Source organism: Serinus canaria, chromosome 8 (genome assembly GCF_022539315.1).
Source record: "Serinus canaria isolate serCan28SL12 chromosome 8, serCan2020, whole genome shotgun sequence".
Lineage (NCBI taxonomy): Eukaryota > Metazoa > Chordata > Aves > Passeriformes > Fringillidae > Serinus > Serinus canaria.
This window is the reverse complement of record NC_066322.1, coordinates 3,414,204-3,429,444: the sequence shown is the minus strand read 5'-3', so window position 1 is coordinate 3,429,444 and position 15,241 is coordinate 3,414,204. Positions and strand designations below refer to the sequence as shown.

Here is a 15,241-nt window from a genome sequence, read left to right as displayed (position 1 = left end):
TAAATGTCAAATAGTTAAACTTAATATAGTGAAATAAGCAACTCATTGTGAATAATTAAATCAATTAACTTAACCTCACTTTGTTCTTGTAGGATGTCAGAGTAGGCAGAGTTTTCACACCATGCTCTCAGGGTTCAACACATTTTCACAAAATTATTTTCTGAGTCTTAAAAGTGGTGTGAATTGATGGTGGAGAGCTCTTGGAAACTTAACTTTAGTTATTCTTTTTTTCCTCTGGGTAACATGTAACCAGTTGTCATGTAGTTACTTTATAATTATCTGCATCACACTGTAGGTGGGGTGTTTGGCTTGATGGGAGGCAGCAGCTCTTGGCACTTTTTTCATCAGTCATTTTATCTGCTTTTAACCCTTTTTTTTTTTCCTTTCCTTCAACAGATTTTATTAAAAATGCCCAGTGAGAAGCAGACTGCAGTGAAATACTATGTTGGAGTAGACGTGGGCTCAGCCAGCGTTCGCGCGGCGCTGGTGGACAGCTTTGGGACGGTGGTGGCACACGCAGAACACCCCATCCAGGTTTGGGAGCCCCGGCCTGACCACTATGAGCAATCCTCTGCAGACATCTGGGCTGCCTGCTGCACTGTCACAAAGGTGGGCAAGGGCAAAATGAAGGATTTGTGTTGCAGGTGGCTCTGCAAGTTTTGAATGTTCATAGTCCTGCAGTCCCCGTGCCTGTCACTTCCACTTGGGTCTGTTCATGCTGTGTAGCTTGTCACCACCTTTGTGCATTGAAAGTACCTTGAGGCTGATGCAGCCTCACAAATGTCTGTTTAACTGGTGAGGAGTTGAAGGCCAGAGTGAAAAAAACTCATGCTACAGCTGCAAATAGGATGAAAGACCTTTCTCTGTACTGTTACTGCAGAGGGAGGATTTAGCCACTGCCTCCAGGTCTCACATCTGTGAGCTTTGTTTAGCTGTTGTATGCTCTACCCACAAGACAGTTCTTGGAGGAGTCAAGGTTGCTCAGAACCTGGCAGTGCATATATATAGATATGTGCATTGGGCTGCTCTGGAGTCATAAAGGAGAATTTATTGTAGAGAGATTGTAATCTGGTTTGTGGGTGGCCCCTAAACTAACACTTATTATCCTCATTATAAGAGCATCCAGTATTATAAGACCAAAATAAATAATCAATGTCTGTGGATAGTATCAGGCATAAAACCAGATTGAAATAGACTTTACTAAAGGGGAAAATTTGTACCCTCCGATCCAGGGCTCTGCCTGTACATGTTGGAGATAAAGGTAAATTAGAGACCTTGCTTGCAATGCACACAGAGGCCATTTCATCTTCCTCACTACAGCCCCTGCCTGCTGCATGTTCTAAGGTTGGCTTTTTAAATATTCATGATAAGCTTGGTAATTTGCAGATGGACTGTTCACCCATTGTCTTGTTATTGATCAGCCTTTTCAAACATTAATGAGCTTGGCTCTGCAGAAATGCCCTGAGATGGGGAAGAGGTGAGTGGATAAAAGGAAAAGAAGGGAGTGACAGGAATGATAGGGAAGAGCAGCCTGACATTAAAGCAGAGCAAGTCTTCCTCTGCTTATTTGATTTTTCTCTGTCTGAGTGGCTTTGTTCTTGCTCTTGACCTCTTTAAATGCAATGTCTTATATTTAAGCAATAAAATGGTCTCAGAAACTGCAGTTTTACAGAGCCAATAAGAGACTGGCACTGTGCAAGTCTACTGAAAGTCTTTCCTTATAGTACTAATTAAAATAATGATATTTTTATTGTTGCTGAGAAGTGGCAATTTATTACCATGCTACATTTTAGGTGTCTTGCAACCTCATTTGGCACTTAATCCTTGTGGGTGTTGTGTTTTTTTTTCCAGTGCTGCTGGAAGCCATGAAGTTCAGGCATTTTGGGGCAATGGTTTGGGTGTGTTGTTTTTTTTTTTTTTTTGAAAACCTTCCAAAGAGTGTGCTATTCACGCTCTTGGTAGCTGAGTAAAGGTGTGCATTGCAGAAGTGTTATCATGGCTACAGGTTTTGTCTAACTCTAGTTTTGGGACCCTTCAGTATTGCAAGACAAAGACAATATTACCAAAGTAATTTTGGAAGATTGTTCTTTCTACAGGCAGGAAGTCAGTGAAGTAACTGATGGAAACACTTGATCCTAATCCTGGTCTGTGTTTCACATCCAGCTCAGCTCCAAGCTTTAGAAAAGAGATGAAATTAACATTGCAGGTTTTCTGCTACCTTTATTTACTGATAATTTTGTGCTTCTTGCTTTTATCCAAGACTGTAGATAAAGGCCTCTGAATTTGGATTTGAAACACAAAGAATTTCTGGTAATTTGATGTGTTTATGATTGGAAGTTTTAAAGAACACTGAATTTAGGAAATTTCAGCATTTGAGCTAACTTGTAACTCATTTTGTGTACTCCCTAGTTCAGAAGGCACTTGCACATGCACAGATATGTTTGTATTCCTGTGTGTTTTGTGTATTTTCAGGAAGTTGTCCGTGGAGTGGATACCAGCCAGATCCGAGGGCTTGGGTTTGATGCTACCTGTTCCCTTGTTGTGGTGGATAAACAGTTCCAGCCGTTGGCAGTCAATTCTGAAGGTAGGGCTGCATACAAAACGTGGTGTTACTGTGTGAGTTTTACCACTGGTGGGAGGGAACTTCCCATGTTCTCCAAATGCCCGGTGTTGGGCTGACTCTTGGAGATGGAGATGACACAAACTCTTTTTTATAAGAGGATTTTTTTCCCTGATTTTTCTGTTTTAACTTTACTGCAAAATTAATTCTGAGATGAGAATTGCTTGCTGTTTGGTTAAATATTTGGCATCCTAAGACCACATTCATTCATCTTGGCTCTGAGAAATTGCTTCTTCAGGAAATCTACCCTCATTTTTCTTTTCGGCATGTTTTCTTCTCCTTCAGACTGTACCGATCATGGCTTTTATAGTGTGTATAAATGCCCATCCATACTGGCTAAAGGAATGTTAAAAATGTTAGTGTTAGTGTAGTCTAACTGCTTGCTCTGTCATGGAGCTGCAGGCAAGAAGTTCAGTTTGTGTATTTTATTACACTGGTGTTCTGTTTTTGTCTAGGACAGTGCTAAACTTCAGAAACAGTCTGTGACCTTTTTCTAAAAATCTGGGGGGGGTCTTATTAGTTTTTGGGTAGATGATTCAGAAGACTCCCAAAAAGTCTGTGCTGCACTTCTTTTTTTTACCCAGTGAATCTCACTTAGGGTTAGGTGTGTGCTATATCAGTAGTTACAGAGACATAATCATAATCCTGTATATGTTCCCTTTCTGTTCTCAGATGTGTTTGTCATCTCCTTCTATCCTTCTCAAAACCCAGCTTTGCCCCCAAAATGTCCTTTTCTAAATTTAGATCAGATTACTTATTTTTCAGTTTGAGAGTCTCTTACAATCTATTCAGTGCCTAATGATGTCTGAGGCTATTTTGGGTCTAATGAGTCAAATTCAGTTCTCATTTTCTGTGCTCTGATATTCCCAAGAACTTTGAGTTTACACAGTGGTGCTGCTAAACAACAAGACAAGAATTCACTCAATACTGTAATGCTGTGAAGAGCCTTGCAGTGGTGGCATTTCAGACAGTTTCACAGTTCTGAGCTGTATTTCAATCCATTTGAGAAATACTGATGTGCCTCACACTTCTGCCTTGTTTTGCACTGTGTTTTCAAGATGATGCTTGAGTGGCTTGCCATGGAGTGTGCAGTGTACTTAGCCAGAGAGGAATCTGCAGTGTCACCTGGATTAGTGTTCCCTCTCTCTGGCAGGTCTTCTGGAGGTTAATTTGGATAAAATGTTCTTTGCTTCTTGTTCTCATTTCTGTGCTCTGCAGACTAGCCAAATGCTTTTTCCTTGCACATCCAAATTAAAAGCATTTCAGCAAATTATCCCCTTTGAAAACAGTATTTTGGAAAGGAATTAGGGTGGTTCTTCCCATAACCATAGAAGAGGAGAGAGAATTCCTGTAGCTGATTGAGTTAATTTCAGTTCACAACATAATTGTTCAGATTTTGTCACATTTTTAGTTTTTGGTCACCAGAATGTTCCTTTATATTTTTAACTAAATATGTGAACTTTGTCAGGAAGTTTGGGTTCTTTGAATGAAATACAAGAGAACATGGTGTTTCACAGTTCTTGGATGCTCACAAGCCTGATTGGTTTCAGTCAGCATTTTCAGTGCTCAACATGTGCTAAAGTTGGGTTAGAGGGCTAAAATTTTATATTTAGATATCCACTGTGAATTATTAACCCAAGCAGAATGTGAGTTTTCAGTGTAGAAGTGGAAGTGTGAAGCAGTTTAGAGCCTAGTAACTTACAGAGCTGAGCTGGGGTTAAAGCAGGGCTAAGAGAACTCTTTTCCTGTTTCCCCCAAGGACAGAGCCATAGGAATGTGATCATGTGGATGGACCATCGTGCAGCCAGCCAAGTCAAGCGCATCAATGCCACCCAGCACAGGGTTCTGAGCTACGTAGGGGGAGCCATGTCTGTGGAAATGCAGCCTCCTAAATTGCTCTGGATAAAGGAAGTGAGTACATTTAATACTCTGGTGCATTTTTACTAGTGATTAGTGCCCTTGTTAGTTCCTGAGAATGAGATGTCTAAAACAAAAGCCTTCAGTCTTAGTGTTGAACGCCAAGGTGTGTGCAGAGTAAGGTCAGGCAAAAGTTGTGATTTAAACCTTATAAGGTTCTTTCTTCCTCTCAGTTTTGTAGAAATATGTTTGATTTTATTGGAGTGGAGTGTTCCCTGAGAGAAACATTCCATATGCCTTCCTTATCTAAGATTAGATATATATACAAATAGAGGTACAGATGATAAACGAAGTATCCCAGGATTTAGTTATGGAGATGTGTTTCCTACTCCAGCTGGAGCCTGGAGTGCCAGAGGAGGGCCTTTGAGGCATTCAGCAGTGCAGGGTGTGATGGCCTTGGCTGCTGGTAGAGGAACTCTCCACTTCCAGCTTCAGTTCAGTTCTGTCCCATCAGTAGGAATAAATCATGTGTAGAGGGAAGGTGCCCTGTGTGTAATGTGGAGCTCTACCTCTGTCTCCTGTGTTTAAATTTGGTGTGTTACAATGAAGTATGGCCTCTTAATAACAACTGTCAGATAAAAGGAGAGACACTTGCCACTTGAAATTTTTATAACCTCCTCCAGCCTGGCATTGTACATTTGGCCTCAATGATGCTCACTGTCATTTTAACAAAGCCCAAATGTAAATTACTTGCTGCCAGTTTGAAGCAGCCAAATTCTCCTGTCCTTACAGACATGAGACATTAGATTGTAACAAGGCGCAGATTGGGGAAAGTCAAAGGAATTAACTCGTAGAAGCAGGTATGACAAATTAATGATAATAGAGGGTAATGAATGTGGATAATGAAATATGAATATCCATCTACTAGTTCTTCCCTTCTCGAGCTATGAGTATCATACATCAGTCATTTTATAAATAATAAAATGTAAGCTTGTAAAAACATTAAATGAATCCTTTGCATTTAAAGCATTTTTATATTGCAAGGTCTGGGATATCAGTACCTGACTGCTCAGGAAATCCAGAATTATGGGGTTACCAAATGTGGTCACATGGAGGTGTGAGCCAGCTGTTTCCTCAAAGCCCTGTGCATGATTGCTGTGGTGTAAAGGGGAGAGCATTGCAGGGCTTGTTCCCTCCATGAGCCGTGGGTAGGACACAGGATTCTCCTGACCCTAGGTGCCAGTCAGCAGCAGGGATTTCCTGGCAGAAGGATGGTACAGAACAAGGCTTGTTCACATGCCCCTTTTCAGCTCCTGACACACCAGCTAAGGAGATTATTGTCCTTAAGAGAGGGTTTTTCACCTCAGTGTCTGCCTGCTGAGCTGCCCACTCGCAGCTCCTGAGTGCTCTGGCCATGACTCACCATTAAACTGCTTAAGCTTGTCCTGCTTAGCTTGGGCACCCACAGCAGCACCTCAGCTGCTCAGGAGCAGGAACAGTTATCCTGCAGTGGGCTGTAATCTGCTGAGATTTGGCTAAACCTTTCAGCTCTGGAGGGGTGAGGCATTGAGTGCTTTTACTGCTTCTGTACTTCTTGCAAAGTAGGAGGGGGAAAGGAATTAGATGCAGAGGGAGGGTTTATTTTCAGTGCCAGGCACAGTAATGCATTCATGGCTTACCTGACATCAGGGCTGTCAGCAAAGGGTCACATTGGCCTTTGACAGCTCAAACTCAGCCTCATCTAATGCAAGTGTCCTCACTTTTTGCCAAGAAAGGCAAATCTTACAACAACTTTGAATGTCACGTTGTTCAGATGAAAGCTACAACAGCAGTTTGCACATCTGATGTTTCTCAGTGGGCTGCCTGGGACAGGGCTACAAATATAAATTATATAAGTGTCTTTAGATTCTTTGTTATCAATATTTTATATAGCAATAAATTGTGACACAGGTATTACAGGTATGGTCAGGAAAAATACTTACAGAAAGATATTTAATGTGTTCTCCCTGTATCATCATTTTCTGTGTTTAATGGATTTCCCAATGGCAGAGTGAGATTTTGGTCTAGCTCACACAGCACAGGGAGAATATACTTTATATTCTGACTGCAGGATTATCTCTTAAGCTAGTGATAATGCACAAGCTGATAAAAATGAAGCTTAGTTTTCAAATCCCATGGGAGAACTGCAAGATTAGCAGGTAGAAAGACACATTTTTGTTTTATTCTATCATTTTCAACTATCTTAGGGCTTTGCAAAGTTGAAACTGAAATTCCCATTATGCTTCTACTTAGTTATGCTAACTGGTATTCAGAAAATGAGTGCACTGTACCTGGTTTGATCTGGTTACTGCCTGGGAAAGTTTTACAGTGTTCCCCACACTGTGCCTGGCTGTGATCATGGCTTTGGTCTCTCCAGCTTTCCTGACTACTGAGTGCAGTGAGATGGGTTTTTCTTTTCCCCTTTCCTTCCTTATTCCTTTCTCAATATTCCTCCCTAATGTTGTCATATACCTGACAGCATCCCAGGAAATTAAGACAAAAACAGTGGATTGGGCACATTCTCCTATGTCTGACCATAATCAAAACTGGCTAAACCAAGGTGTATCCAGAAGCTACTTTGAGCCTTTGTTCCTTTGGTTGGCATCATGTTTCTGGAAAGTTCTTGATCAGAAGGCTTGACATGGCTGCAACACATTCAACACAGGGATGTTTGTAAAGAAAACAAAGCAGAACAAAACCCACAGCCAGACACTTTGCACAGTCATGTTCCAGGTCATCATGTACACCTTCATATATGAAGAATCACTGTTGACTTTTGCTTTGAATTCTCTGAACTACCCAGGAATTTAATGTTTTTGCTATTAAATGTTCTGCTGATTTTCCTCTGTACATCTTTGCCTGGGATTGGAGCTGTGCACATTCCACAGCTCCTTGCATTCATATGGGTTTTGCAGAGAGGGTGCAGTGGGGAAAAGTACTGCTTTATGTCTGAAGTGAAATAATAAAATAGAAGTTAAATAATAAAGATAAAATAAATAAAAGATAAATTTAGGAGATTACTAGGTGCACTTTTGGAAGGAAGTTCTTTATAGTGCTGATACTAAATGATGGTTGCTCTCTTGTTACACTGAGAAGTTAATTGTGTGTACATTGTTACCAAATCCTTCCTCTCCCTTTCAGTGGTGCTGACCTGGGTTTGGAACACCACTTTAGGAGAAACTCCTGTCCCATGTTTTGCCCTGGGTTCTTCTAACAACAGTGTTTGCAAACCCGATCTCTGTCAGGAAGGGTCTGACATGGGTCTGACCAGCAGTGCTGGTGCATTGTGAGTAATTAGAGTGTCTCTCAAAGAAAGAAGTAGAATTTCTGTGGCTTGAAGAATTTTCATCTAAGCAATCAAAAGTATTTCTAAAGAATATGACTTTGCAAATTTACTGTGAATTGGTTGGAAGTAATGAAGAGGAAGGAGAAGGGGGAAAGGACAAAGGTGACTTACGAGGCAGTTGGAGAAGGACTTTGGACAAAGGTCTGGAGTGACAGGACAAGGGGGAATGGTTTCACACTCACAGAGGGCAGGGTTAGATGGGAAGAAATTCTTCCCTGTGAGGGTGGTGAGGCTGTGGCACAGGTTGCCCAGAGAAGCTGTGGTTGCCCCATTTCTGAAAATGTCCAAGGCCAGGAGGGACTTGGAGCAGCCTTGGATAGTGGAAGGTGTCCCTGCCCATGGCAGGGGGTGGAACTGGGTGAGCTTTAAGGTCCCTTCCAACCCAAACCAGTCTGGGATTCAATAATGACCTAACTGTGCTTTTCCATTTCCATCACCTTGTTCCTGGAATTGAAGCTGCAGATGACCTCACTTAGTGAGAGGAATAAGCTGACACCACTGTACAAGAAGTAGATACTGGTCCTTATCTCTTCTCTTGTGGCTTTCTTCTTCTTCTTCTTCCCTTGTATTTATTTGTGGAGGGTTGCTGCAGGTTTTCTTTCAAGTCACAAGTTACTCTCATCTGCTTCTTTTTGACTTTCTTTTTCCATATAATGTTTTCTCTTTAACATTTCATCTCCCTACACAAAATACAGATGTAACTAGGTACTGGAGGCTTCAGAGTGTATTCTCTTCTTCGAGTTCTCCATCTCCATTCCATTTTGAGTTTGAATTAAAAACCTAAATTTTTTTGAGGTCTTCTCTTTGATTTGTATTTGCTTACATTCAGCCCAATTTGATTGGAGCTGAATCATTTTACCCTCTGGTACCTCTTAGTTATCATCCATGAAATTAATTGGTTGGTCTTGATGCCTGTGATTGCAGATAGTTGCAAAGCCATCCTTGCAAGTGGAGTTTGTGTGTTGGGCACAGCTGTTGGCAGTATATGATCAGCTGAATGCAGCTACTGTGAGGCCTGTGGGGCACTCTCATTAAAGTGTGCATATCTGTGGCTCTCTTAGGAGCAGCATTGTATTTTTTTTGCCTGTGTGGATCATGTGGGGTGAATACAGTCCAGTGTTAAATGCAAAACCAAACAAATACATGGTTTTTTATAAAGCTGGCTTCTGTGGATGCAGCCGCTTTTGACTTTTGACATGTGGTCGCATGAATTGAGAACATTAACGGTAAATGAAGGTGAAACAAAGAATCCCTTGACAAATATTTAGCAACTAGCTGAAAGATGGTTCTGACAGTCTTCCTGAAGCCACTAAGGTAAATTTGAATATAACCTTCACTAAAAACGAAAGTAATTCCTGATTACTGGTTCTTTTAAAATAGCCAATTAAATTCACTCATTTTGCTGTTATTTCCTTAGATTTTTTTCTTTATAATTTTCTTACAAAGTGTTATTTCAGTAGTTTTTTACATCTGTAGTTGCCAGTATGTTTTTGTGCAGTTTATTAAGTGATTTCTGTTATTTTGGTGACTTTGGCTAAAAAAGTTGGATGTTCACTGCCTGAGTGTGTAGGTAGTTCTGGGGGGCAGATGCCTGCATGTGAGCTGAAAATCTCCTTCACTTGGGAATTATTTTATTGCGGGTGTTTGTCAGTACAACACAACTGTACATGTATTGAGGCTTTGGCAAAGTAGTGTTAGAGCAGTGAGAACACAGCTCAAATACAGCAGTGCAAGAACTGCAGGAAAGGGTTGCCCAGCTACAGAATTAGCCTGTTAGATTTTTTTTCCCTAGAGATAGCAGAAGAAAAAAATGTTGTTTACTAATTTCTGGCTGAAAATGTTATTGTAGCTTGTGCCAAAATGAAAAGGATGCATGTTATGTTTCCCTCATGCTAATGACATTACAAACCAGCTATTTCTAAAACACTACTAGTCCTGTTAAATCAGAGATGCTGAACTTGATTTTTTTTTTTTTTTTAAGTGGGTGGGGGAAGTTGGACTGGGGGCAGGTATTTGCTTGGTAACTGACTCCAAATGAAGTGCAGTCTTCTATATTCTGTTTTCACAACTCTGCTATTAATTTTATGTTTAAGAGCGAAGAAGAGCCTCTCTTTAGGGAAAAAAAACCTGAAACAGGGAGTGACTATTTAGCATATCATTCCTCTGCCATTAACAGCTAAAATCAATAGTCAGTGAGTAGGTTTTTTTTCTGACAGTCAGTGATCTTCCTGTATGTTAGAGCTGCTGTTTGATCCATCACCCTTCTTCCTTCTATACACCCATGACTTGCAGTGGGATCCTTTGCAGAAGCAATTAAAACCTCTCTTTCCCTGGCAGTGGGGGGAAGGATAGTGCATGTAGTGGCATTAGCTTTGCAGCAGCTCCTTTGCTGGTGCGTGTCTTCTTCACTGCTTGCTGCCCTTGCAGCTGGCTTTTTGTCTTTTTGAATGTGACTGAATATTTTTCCATTAAAATGAATAATAAATTCTGTGTTAAATGAGAATGACTCCAGGCTGTTGAGTTTGGAACTGAACTCTTGTTTAGAATTGTTTATAAATGTTTCAACACTCTGTGTTATCACAATCCATACACAGTGCAGACACACATGCATAAGTTGTACTTCAGACTGAATCTGGTTTTTAGCTGCAGTTGCTGATCAGGCATAAGTACCATTTAGAAACTGCACTCCCAGCTGGGAGATTTGAAGCACCTGCACCTCAGAGCACGTCCTGCTTGGGCTGTCCCCTCTGTGTCTCCTCTCCTCTGCAGCAGGACACGGCTCCTGCCCTGTCCTCCCTGCCTTGTTCTAGCTTCTCCAGCTCTGATTCCACATGCCTGCTCTCTCCCTCTGCAGCCCTTTCTGATCTAGGCTCTGGTGCTTGCCTGCCTGTGGTGCCATGCCCAGGATGCCTCAGGGATTTAAGGATGCCTGCACCAGTGTCTGAGTGGTACAGGCAGTTTTCTCCCCCTTCAGCAGCAGCCTTACTCCAAGAGTTTACTTTCCAAGCCCCTCCTCTCCCCCTGCCCTAGTTCCTGACTCTGGTAATCCAGCCAGTTAATCTTTTACCAGTTGGAGTGCAAATTGTGTCAGAATTGATCACTTTGCAGCCATGATTCTGGCAAAGATGGAATTTCTGCTCATGGCCTGTCTTGGGTGTCTGGAATAGCTCTATCACATGGCTTGGCATCCAGTGTGAAGTGTGGGAGATCCAAGTTGTAAATCCTTGCTTTGAGTTGGAGCAGGGCATGGGACATGAGTTTTTAGATCCCTGTGAGTGTGTGTGTAATTCCCTTTCTTCCTTTCACACAATGTGCATTTGTTTTCTGTAATTTAGATAAAGATGTATGTATTTTCAGTCCAATTAAGAAATCCCTCATTTTCCCTTCTTGCCTAGGAAGATTAAAATACATTGCACTACGTAATTCTTGAACTCTTTGACCCCAGGTATTTGGGATTACCTGTAACAATGTCAAAATGTTACTCTGTGGAGGTGTAGCTGTTAAAGCAACCCAAAGCAATCAGAGAGAGAGAGAGAGAGAGAGAGATGAAGCAAGGGCACCCCATAAGTACCTCTGGAAAGCAGAAAGATTGTGAGTTCCTTTGCAAGTAAGTTTGGAGGGTGAGTTGCAGGATGTGAATACAGCATTGGGAACGTTCCTGGATCTTTTCCACAGTCCTTTTAATGTGGTCACAGACTCCTGACTGGGTGAAAATAAATTTGAATTAACTTCAGTGAGTGTTGAAAACATGGAGACTTTAAATTTGTTTGGAAAAAGCATCAGGGCGTGCTATGATTTTTTTTCGCCTGTACTAATTAGTGATGACACAGCATCAAGATGGCAAAAAATGAATCATTTGGATGTTCATGAAACAAAGTGTTTTGAATGTCACTAACATGTGGCTTTTGGGAATTCTTGAAGTAATAGAATAAGGATCCAAGGAGTATTTGATGAAACAGATTTATTTGAAGAGAATAGTTATTCTTAATCCAGTTTATTTTCTGATTAAAGTAACAACCAGACTAATCCTTTTGCTTCTTGAAGGCTCTCAGGTGTGTTAACAACACATAATGGCTTTTATTATCAAAATAATCAAGTTGAATGATCTTGGGGCTAAACTGTGGAGCACCTTGGCATTCATATAGGAAGTTAAATTTGATGGGAGTAGCAAACACATATGTCTGGGAGGTGAGCTGAACCTCAGTGGTCAGGAGCAGACATCCAAAGGTTGTGTGTTTTATGTTAAAAATTTGTAATCAGAGCATTTATTTTTTAAATTCAATAGAAACCCAGTAAGTTTTAGAACCTTTTCAAGGTCTAAACTCAAGAAGTTTTAAGACAGATTCTTGGCATGACCCAAAACTAAACAAAATTTTGCTTTATTTGTACTTACCCAGTTCATCTTGGTTTCTCAAATTCTTTGATTTCATTTCAGCAAACTCTGGGCTTGTAAGATTGTGGTTTGATATCACAGAGTGTCTAAATTATGTTACAGAATCATAGAATCACAGGATGATTTGGGTTGGAAGGGACCTTAAAGCCCACCTCATTCCAACTCCCTGCCAGGGCAGGGACACCTTCCACTGTCCCAGGTTGCTCCAAGCTCTGTCCAGCCTGGCCTTGGACACTTCAAGGGATCCAGGGGCAGCCAGAGCTTCTCTGGGCAACCTGTGCCAAGGCATCACCACCCTCACAGGGAAGAATATCAAGAGCCAAGTATTGTTTCTCTAAAATTGAATAATTTTCTCCTTTAGTTCAGCCTGTACATTTTTGACACTACCTGGAATTAATTTCTGTTCCAGAAAGACCCCAGCCAGGACTGTGTTTCTAGAGCAGGATCTGATCTTAAGTGAGAAAACTTTGCACTTTTCAATTGTTTAAGAAGCTGGTGGAGGTTTTTCAAGCAATCGTATCTTCCTGTTTAAGTTTAATTTGTGACCCTTGTGGGCTTTTGTGTAGTTTTGCTATTCTTTATTTATTTTAATGTACTGGGGTCAGAGGGGACCATTGGGATTGCTTTGCAGGACAGTGATAGTCACTGTCTGTCACACTGGAATACAACATTACTCCTGGGAAAACTTTCTTCCCATTCATCATGGTCTGATACCTGTGGGTGGTGTGGAGACTGTGTTTGTGGAAAAGTAGTTTTGACACTGTGGAGTACTAACATCAGCTGAAATTAGACTGAGCTTTGGAGATGGAAACAGGGAATAGAGCCTTGCCCAGGTGATGTGACCAGCCTTTTCTGGACCATCATCTCTCTTCAGAAAACAGTGGTGGAAACTCATTGTAAATGGTTTATCTTGGTAGAAGAGTTTGTTAGGAATTTGGGAATGTCATGTGGCTTTTCAGATCTGCAAGCTTTGTTTGTGCACTCACAGAGCTCTTTGTTTTCTTCCTATGCTTATAATTAACAAATACTAAATTTTAAATCTTAAATTTTAAGCATTTTTAAATCTTAAATGGCTTATTTTAGAAAATATTACATTTTTCAGGTAAATGTTTTTTGATAAAGTTGGTGACTTTGAAACTGCTCTGACGCTGAGCAGCTGATGAGGAAGAGAGACACCCCAGGTTATTGATCTGAAACCTGTGCCTCCATGAGCTCTTGATGGGGAACTTTGCCTATGATCAGTCTGTGCTGGGGGAAAGGCTCAGCTCTCCAGGCAGTAAATCAGAGAGAAGAGCTGACTGGATGATCAGCGCAATGAGTTTGAAAAAATTGTCATTTTACCTAAATATCAGGATTTTAATTGCATTAAAATAAGGGCATGACCATGCCTGACCTCTAATATCTGCCTTTCTGAACATATTTTGATTAGAACTTGCCAGAATCGTGGGAGAAGGTTGGCTACTTCTTTGATCTTCCGGATTTCTTATCTTGGAAAGCCACAGGTGTCACTGCAAGGTATGTTAATTATAACAATATGATTTTGTCTATTTTCTTGTGTACATTTCTGCTTTAATTCATTCTGACTGGACCTGCTGTTATGTACATCTGTCTGTAATTCAGCCAGCTTCAAAACATCTTGAACCTATCTCCTGCCTCCATTGTGCATTCCTGAGCACAGTTGTTCCTGGGAGCAGTGGAATTCACAGATAACGTGTGTTGATGCAAAATGTCATTTTGGAGCATAAATATGATTGCTGGAGTTCCTGTGAAATTCACTTCCAATAATTCTTTGAAATCTGTTTTGTTGACAAATTTATTGACTTTTTTGAGAATTGGAAATACACACTTCTTTGCCATGTGGGAGGGCTATGGTAAAATCTAATTTAAAATGGTCTGTAAAACATGGCAGCTGTGCTGCTCCACAGAAGTACCCTGGACTCCTTGCTGAGTAGTTGAACGAAACCCTCTGAGAGAACTCCTTAAAAATCTGGATTAAAGTGACCAACACTTGAAGGTGAGGGGCATTTGCAGATCCTTGTGAGAAGTGAGGGCCAGTATTATTTATTTAAAATCAGTGTTATTTATTTAAAATCATGCCCAGTTCAGTGCAGCTAACAATTATTTCCATTGCAGTTTGTGGAGTAGAATCTGTGCAAAATGTAGTCTCAGATGAAAACTGGCAACAGGATAGTTTTAGTTTCTCTGGAAATAAAGATACTATCTTATCAGATACAGTTCTTTTTATTTGAGTGCTCTGTTTCTCCCTAGTTATTTTTCCTGATTGACACCTATTGTTAGAGCATTATACATTATACATTCCTTGAATTATACAGCAGGGAAGTGCTATGATTGACTTAAAAAATGCAAAAAGAGGAGTTGTGCAAGGACTTGCCAGACAATAATTAATAAATGACATCTTAAATCTTCTTCCTTTGGACTTTCAGTCAGATTTTGCTGTCTAACTCTGAATTATGTAACAGAAGAACAACTCCCACCCCACAGATCTTGCAATCTAAACAGTCCTGTCACCTGACCCAACTCTACCTTCAAGAGGATAAATTCCTGGCTCCCAGATGATATTCCAGGGGCTTCATCTTGTGAAAGTATCAAGACTTTTAGAATCAGCACCCTTTGCTTAGGGCATGAGGTGGGGGAGGCTCTGAAAAGTGATCCTGACAGCTCCATGGTCCTGCCTGGCTTTGGCTTTGTGTCCTTGGCTGCAATTTCCTGCAGGTAAAGCAGAGAATCTATCTGGGGAAAAAAAAAAAAATGCAGAGGAATATGCTCAAAAGTTGAAATGCCTGAATTTAGACTGGCAAATTTATTTCCTTAGCAAGGACAATGTGATTACTCAAAATCTTTTGATTGTATGAGGGAGAAATCTTTTGAATGTTGTGAGGGAGAAAGGAATCTTGGGAAAGACTCTCTGGGTAAAGTCTTCCCTCACACTTTGGTTCAGGCTCTTCGATTTTGAGTAAAATAGCTC

At 40.8% G+C, this 15,241-nt stretch overlaps 1 protein-coding gene across 1 annotated transcript in view; it reads left to right on the top strand.

The window, feature by feature from the left end:
* Positions 1-15,241, top strand: part of FGGY (FGGY carbohydrate kinase domain containing) — a 121,391-nt gene that overhangs the window by 3,631 nt on the left and 102,519 nt on the right. Inside the window, exons 2-5 of the mRNA XM_050977667.1 lie at positions 397-609; positions 2,473-2,584; positions 4,380-4,531; positions 13,685-13,770. Of these exons, the coding sequence (XP_050833624.1) occupies positions 397-609; positions 2,473-2,584; positions 4,380-4,531; positions 13,685-13,770 (563 nt within the window). The remainder of the gene's footprint in view (positions 1-396; positions 610-2,472; positions 2,585-4,379; positions 4,532-13,684; positions 13,771-15,241) is intronic.